Here is a 7700-nt window from a genome sequence, read left to right on the forward strand (position 1 = left end):
TCTTGTCAAATTTGGAGTTTCTGGACAGAGATGGCTTAAAATAAGTAAATATATTCAAACTTTGAATTTCATTAAAAAGTTATGTTGGTACATTTAAAATAATTTTTTACATTCACTCATCTTTTATTTTTTATTTGCCGTAGTTATGAATGAATTTTGTTAATTAAAAATAAAAAATTTCGCATAAAATTTGGAACTATAGCAAACTGAAGACGTAAAAGTTATGACCGTGCGCGTTCACAATAATTTTTTACATTCCCTGATTTTTTTTATTTTTATTTTGGGTAGTTATGAATTTTATTAACTAAAAATCAGAAATTTCATTTAAAATTTGGAACTATAAAAGGTTACGCTCATACATTCAAAATATTTGTTTACATTCACTCATCTTTTATCTTGGGTAGTTATGTAGTTTATTAACTAAAAATCTAAAATTTCACTTAAAAAAGTTATGCCGGTACATTCAAAATATTTTTTTACATTCACTCATCTTTTATTTTGGGTAGTTATGAATTTTATTAATTAAAAATCACATAAAATTTAGAACTATAGCAAATCTAAGACGTAAAAAGTTATGCCAGTGCATTCACAATATTTGTTTACATTCACTCATCTTTTATTTTGGGTAGTTATGAATTTTATTAACCAAAAATAAAAGATTTCACTTAAAAAAATTTATTTTAAGGAAGGAAGGAAGGAGTGGTCACAGTTTAAAGCTAAGAGTGGTTAATTTGATATTTGATTTTTTTTTGTCTATTTATAAAAGGTAGTTGTTGGCTGATTGCTAAAATTTATAAAGATGTATCTTTCGGAATTTGAATTCAAAATTATATCTCTCCCAATTTGAATTTAAAACTATAACATTTTATTAAGAAAGATACAGTGAAACTCATGCACCTCTTGGAATTTGAAACTATTATTAGAAACACTCTATCCTAGTCACATTTATTCTCTTGGAGTAAAGAGTAAAAATGGATAGTTGCACATTTATTTATTCTAAACCTTACATGTTGCGATTAAGTTTAGTTGTTGAATTATTGAAGAGGAACGCTCTTGAGAACAACTGTTTCGATGGTGAGGCCCGGCCCGAATCCAAACAGAACTCCCATTTCCAATCCCTCTCCGCTGGTTGAACATCCGTTTTGTAGAGACGCCTTCCTCGTCTGATCCAATATGAAGTGGACGCACGCACTGGACATGTTTCCGTACTCGCTCATAACGTGCCTGGTGGGTATGAGTTTTGTGGGATCCAGATTGAGCTTGGCCTCCACCCGATCAAGGATGGCACGCCCTCCGGGATGAACAACCCAGAACAACTTGTTCCAGTCGGATATTTTGAATTGACTGAACGCCTCCACCAGACAGTTTTCAATGTTGGCAGAGATAAGATCCGGAACCGCGCCTTTGAGTTGGAAGGTCAGTCCGACCTCTCTCACCTTCCCACCGATGGCTCCCTCGCTGTTGGGAACAACTGTCTGGGATGTCCAAACGATTTCGAAACAGGCCTTCTCCACTTGAGGGATGGGATCAGCTCCCACGATGAGGGCAGACGCACCGTCGCCGAACAGAGCTTGCCCCACCAGGCTGTCGAGGTGAGTCTCGGAGGGTCCACGGAAGGTAACAGCGGTGGTTTCACTGCAGATGACCAGCACCCGAGCTCCTCGATTGTTTTCGGCAAGGTCTTTCGCCAGTCGAAGAACGGTGCCTCCGGCGAAGCAGCCATGTTGGAACACGCCCACTCTCTTCACACTCGGGTGCAGCCCCAGCAACTTGGCTACCTCAAAGTCTGCTCCGGGTAGATCCGGAGTCGTTGTGCTGCAAAATATGAGATGAGTGATCCCAGACTTGGACTGCCCCCACTCCTTAATGGCCTTTTCAGCCGCCTCTTTTGCCAGGCGGGGCACCTCCATAGCCAACATCGCCTGCCGTGCGTCCAACGATGGCACCTCCACGAACGCGCACACATCGGGATTCTTCTTGAGGATCTCCTCTGTCAAGTACATGTATCTCTGTTTTATTGCCGACCTTTCACCTGCATGGAGCCATATATATGATGATTAGAAAAACTAACATCATTTCTATATCCAAAATCTTGGATGATTCATCACATGAACTTGTTTTTCCCACACAATTCTCTAATTTGTTAATATATATACCAAAGAGAAAGAGAAAGACAAAGGAAAAAAAATAACTTTAATTCATTTTAATATTATAAAAAAAAATTGCTACCAATTTTAATGTCTCTCATTTGAATAACAAGGATTTTATACAATTTCTTTTAAAATTATTAACATAAACATCTAAAAACATATTTTTAATTAAATAAATAAAAGTTGTAATATAAAATATTGAAATTTCCATTATTCTATTATAATAATACTTTATAACAATATTTTTTTCCAACTTAAAAATGATAATAGATTTATTTAAAATGAATCCAAATTTATGAAATAGTTATTTATATGAAATTATATTTTACTGAAAAATTGCAATAATACTTTTAAATTATAATCAATCAACTTAATATCTGAAAAATATTACAGCCACCAAATTGCAATAATATCTGAAAAAGTTACCGCCACTAAATATTACAATAATATCCGAAAAAGTTACCGCCACTAAATTTGAAAAGTAAGCAGTGCAGATTTCGGAATCTCTCACTTGTTTGACTAGCTGGGTGGCTAATGTAATAATAAAAGAAAGTTAGTGCTACGCTAATATTGATTAAGTATTGCAGATTTCAGAATAATATTTCTTCGCATGAAAACAGGACAGGTTGGTTTTTGTAATAAGAATAAAATTTCTTCGCATGAAAACAGGACAGGTTGGTTTTTGTAACAAGAATAATATTTCTTCGATCACATGAATTGAATGAAGAAACTGAAACTTACATATTCGCTTGAACTTATCCTTGAGCTCTGTGTTATGCTCGTTACCGGTGATTCGAAAGTAGAAATCTGGATATGTGCTCTGATCCACAGCATTGGGTGGATTGGCAGTGCCGATAGCAAGGATCGAAGCGAAGCCATCTGCCCTCTGCAACTTCCTGAAACCTTCAAAATCAACGCCCCCCATCTCTGCTCTGCTATGCTATGAGGCGGTTAAGCGTGGTACCAAACCCTGGACAACAAATCTCAATATTTACTTTACTTTACTCTACGTTGTTGGTCTGGTCGAATAGCTATAAGAATCTCTAAATCTATAGCAGCTATTTTATACACTTTGATATGAAATAAATATGATTATTATATAATGCATCAATAGACCAATTAGTCCAATACCATGGCTTCTATAGTCTAATACCATAATCTAATTGTGGATGAATGGGTTTTGAATATTCAACACCAACCAACCATACAGCTGCTGTATCTTATTGTGGATGAATGGGTTTTGAATATTCAACACCAACCAACCATACAGCTGCTGTATCTTATTGTGGATGAATGGGTTTTGAATATTCATACATACTCCAGGAGAGGAGAGGAGCGGAGAGGAGACTGTAAATCAGAAACGTGTGGATGATGAATGGGTTTTGAATATTCAGATTATTCATCAAGTCGGTCGAAATCGAGTGACGCAACTGTGAAGCCGCCGATTTATTAATATTATAATCTTATGCTTGCTTTGTTTGAATATCTTGGGTTTTGAATATTCATACATACATACTCCAGGAGAGGAGAGGAGACTGTAAATCAGAAACACGTGTGGACGATGAATATTCAGATTATCCGTCAAGTCGGTCGAAATCGAGTGACGCAACTGTTAAGCCGCCAATATATATGAGTGACTCACGCAACTGTGAAGCCGGCAATGAGGAAAAGGAAGAAAATATAGTGAGTGTGAACACAGTCACATACCAAACCATCTTAGTCTTTGAGACAAATTATTCATACTACACAGTCACATACCAAACCATCTTAGTCTTTGAGACAAATTACTCATACTTGGGTTTTTGATTGCGGGTTTGCTAGCCATGTGGCTGAGGCGGTTTTCCACTATGACGTCCTCCATCCTCTCTCTCGTCAAATTTCCAAGATCGCTTAAGATCTCCTGATCTAACCTATCGACTATTTAGTCACAGTGCAAAATGAGTAAATATATTCCAACTTTGAATTTTATTAACTAAAAACCAAAAAATTCACCTAAAATTTGCAACTATAGCAAACCCAAGACTGTACTTCTTTTCTCTCTTATATGTTGTGGTGTATTTCGTTGATATTTATCAAGTTTTAAGGGTGTTTAATATTGACATTTAGCATGGAGATGGTATCATACATGTTTTAAGGGTGTTTAATATTGACATTTAGCATGGAGATGGTATCATACATGTTTTAGGACAGCTAACAAAAAGAAGAGTGTTCCACAAAGAAAAAGAGGTGTTCCTTCCCAGCTTCAGATGAGATGATCAATTTTCTTTCATCCTCTCTCTTTGGATTTTTCATTTTTTGCTAGCTAACCCCTTCCTTTTCCAACTGGCATTATTTTAACCTCCAGGGAAAGAGAGAATTATATCTCTTAGTCACCGTCTGGAAGTTCAAGAATTCATTTTCAACCTTTTCGTGAGTTTCTGAGATTCACCAAAACCTTTCATTCATTTAATAATAAAAAATTACTTAAATATTAAACTAAGCCCTTACTTGTTTAAGTATTATTTAGTAAAAGTAAGAGATAGTAAATGGAAAACATTCATAATAAACGAGAGTGTTACCTCTCCCCCTCCATGTGCAGAACACCATCCTCGATGTTCATGCTTGTTCTCGGAACATATCAGGTTATGCTTGTTGCATAAATTTTTCATCTTCCCAAGTAGCCTCCTCTCGGCTAAAGTGCTTCCACTGCACTTTAACTTGGGTGATAGATTTCCTTCGCAATGTTATTTCTCTTTGGTCGAGAATACGCAAAGTTTCTACTAGAAACTCTTCGTCTTGTTCAACTTGTTCCACAACATAGAACTCCTTTAGTCTATTGAATCTATACTTTACAACTTAACATGAAGTTACCTATACATTCTGCCAACTTATAATATGTTTGGGATCATACACATATCTCTTTAACAGGGAAACGTGAAACACATTATGAATTCATATGTGACTTGGTAAGGCGAGTTGATACACAACAGGTCTGATCCTTTCCAATATCTGGAAAGGTCCACAGTATCAGGGTGCTAATTTCGTACAACTTCCCCATCTTAGAGTACTCCTCTAAGATTCAAAATTTCATCATTCGGCGTGTACCCTCATCACAGTGCGGCCATAAGTTTTTATAACAGGTCTCTAGCATAACATCATGAGTATTTTAAGCTTAATATCTTTATCTTAGATAAACTGTAGCGCCAAATCTTCAATTTTATATTCCGAAAGAAAATTGATAAGATATCGATTGAACCCAGATTTCGTTTTGACGATAATCCTGCAATTGACTTGAAGTTTTACCCTGATATCCTGTGCTTATCTTAACGAATAGTTTCAAGTGGATAGGAAGGAATCCATGAGGAAACCATTCTCTATCCATCCGCATCCTTCACTGCTGACCTGGAGCTTCTGAACCTAACAAACAATGGAGGCAGCTACAGAAATCTGGATTAGCCGCGGAAACACACTGATTCGATAGCTAATTGCATTCTTTAACAAAACAATAGGGTATAAAGTTAAACATGAATAAGAAGACACATTATTGCATACCTTCATCAAAACCTGGTGGATATGACTTTATTTAAGTGGTAGATATATAGGAAAAGGGAGAAGTATTAGGAAAAAACGGATGTCATGGTAGGACAATCTTCAGACTCTACATTCCCCCAGACTAGAGATTTTGTATGTCCTCATACACTTCTTCCTTGTCAGTCACCTGTGCCTTCTCCTTATCACCTCCAATTTTCACTATTTTCTTCTTTTTGGCATTAATTGGCATTCTAGGTTTCCTCATGAGAATTTTGTATTTTAAGCTGATAATCTCTCTTTGCATAATTCTGTTTTCGTTCTTTATCTTTTTCTTTTTCTCATACCAGAAGCTCAGGTGAAGGATGAGATTGTCACTTTTTGCAATTTGGATCTCACTTTTTGTCTTCAATGCTTGATTCTCATTCTTGAGATATTGGTTCAACGTTTCTAATTCAAAGATCTCTTGTTTGAAGATGTTTGAGGTTGACTGTTCATTTACCTGGTTGCTCCCTTCTCCAGGACTCTGAATTGTTTCTTTGGTTGTTGTCTCTTTCCTTTCGAGTGACTCTATATAGTCATATATTTCCTGCTGAACAAGGTCAATACCTGGACTATGCCTTGGGCTTGGAGGTGAGTTGTATGGTCGTGGTGATACTCTCGGTGATGATCTTGGTTACCCTCTTGGAGTACTTTCAAGGTTTCCAATTGGCTCATCCTCTGTTAGTTCATTCTCTATTGGATCATTCTTCATTGGCTCATTCTCCATTGGCTCATTGCCCTCGAGGTCAATGTACACTGTAGTTTTTGAGATTGTCTACAGAACTGTGCTTACTCTTGTACTCCTCCTCCATCCTGAGGTTTGTATTCCGTGTACTTTTCTTTTATTCTTTGATCTTTCTTCTTGAGGAGGAGGCTTAGTTTGTGAGAATTATTCCTTACTTCTATTGGCTTTCTTTCCTCTAGGGTTTCCCCTCTTCATTCTCTACAAAATATTCACTATAGGCAGCTCTTCTTCTGATACTTCTGTCTGAGTTTGAGGTGCCTGCTCCTTTATGATTTCTATGGTTCTCTTTCTCACTTTGGGGGTCCTACTACTACTTGCTTTTTCTGGGGATTTTTCTTCAAAGTGGTTCCTCACTAGGAAACGCTCCCAGTTATCCCCTATACTTTGGAGATGAAATTCAACCAATATTTTTATCAGGCCATGATGATACATAGTGTTTTCTACACATTGAATTTTCTTATGAACGTTTGTAGACATTTTCTTAAGACTATTTAAGAGGAAGTAGGGAAGGTTCATCTGGTGATCTTAAAGGAAATGCATCATCATCCTAACATGATAAAAATACATTTTCCCAAACCTAGCCTCACAAGTGACAAACTTTTGAAGCACAAGTAATAAATTTCTCCATTTATTCTTAAGAGCAGTGTTAGGAGTACCTTTCTTGTAGACAGTAGTGTCCATATTCGGATTTTTGAGGAAGACCTTCCAATGCTTGCCATGAATCCCTCTGTTCTTAAACCATTTTCCCCACTCCTTATTAGCCTAGTAGGCTCTGCGATCATGGACTCTGTTATGGTGAGCTTAGTGTCTCCTATTTCGACCTTAGTTCCATCAAATGAATGTGAAAATGTCTTGGTTACTTCTTTGTGGAAACCATTGAATTTTTCAATGAACCACAACCATTGTTTCTTTTGCAGCAGCTCCTTCGTCTGTGGGTACCCCTCCAAGTATTGCTTTCCTGCTGGCTCATTTCGAACAATTATCCCCATTCTAAAGGATGCTTCACCATGAAGAATGGTTACCTTGTCAAGAAAATGGACATGGTAGGGTTTGCTAAGTGGTGGAAAGATGAGGTAGCTATGAAATTTCAGAGGACTGTAAGAATAGGGAAGAACAAGTGAATTGTCATAAGGGTTATAGGAATGAATTCGATTGTTAGGCACATTTAAAGTGATGATTTGGTAATTACATTGGCGGATTTGGAATGGAGATGTGACATGACTTTTAAGTGGTGGCATATGATATTTTTGTTAGGC

At 36.8% G+C, this 7700-nt stretch overlaps 1 protein-coding gene across 1 annotated transcript; it reads right to left on the bottom strand.

Annotated features, from left to right (window-relative positions):
• Nucleotides 1-842: 842 nt before the first annotated feature.
• On the bottom strand, nucleotides 843-3200 carry LOC149156457 (pinosylvin synthase-like). The gene is made up of 2 exons (XM_089444083.1): nucleotides 2892-3200; nucleotides 843-2032 (listed from the first exon to the last, which is right to left on the bottom strand). Exons 1-2 carry the CDS (start codon nucleotides 3073-3075, stop codon nucleotides 1035-1037), a joined length of 1182 nt encoding a protein of 393 aa, XP_089300209.1. The 5' UTR covers nucleotides 3076-3200; the 3' UTR covers nucleotides 843-1034.
• Between the last annotated feature and the right edge of the window lie 4500 nt (nucleotides 3201-7700).

The sequence above is a fragment of the Pinus tabuliformis genome, chromosome 9, assembly GCF_031772625.1.
Source record: "Pinus tabuliformis cultivar Carrire ecotype Pingquan chromosome 9, CPIR1, whole genome shotgun sequence".
In the NCBI taxonomy this organism is placed as follows: Eukaryota; Viridiplantae; Streptophyta; class Pinopsida; order Pinales; family Pinaceae; genus Pinus; species Pinus tabuliformis.

Bases quoted from the DNA above. Each gene is read 5' to 3' on its own strand.
- LOC149156457 (XM_089444083.1), bottom strand. From the start codon at position 3,075: ATGGGGGGCGTTGATTTTGAAGGTTTCAGGAAGTTGCAGAGGGCAGAT. The intron at 2,033-2,891 runs GTAAGTTTCAGT...GGCTCCATGCAG, and splicing joins GGATAAGTTCAAGCGAATAT to GTGAAAGGTCGGCAATAAAA.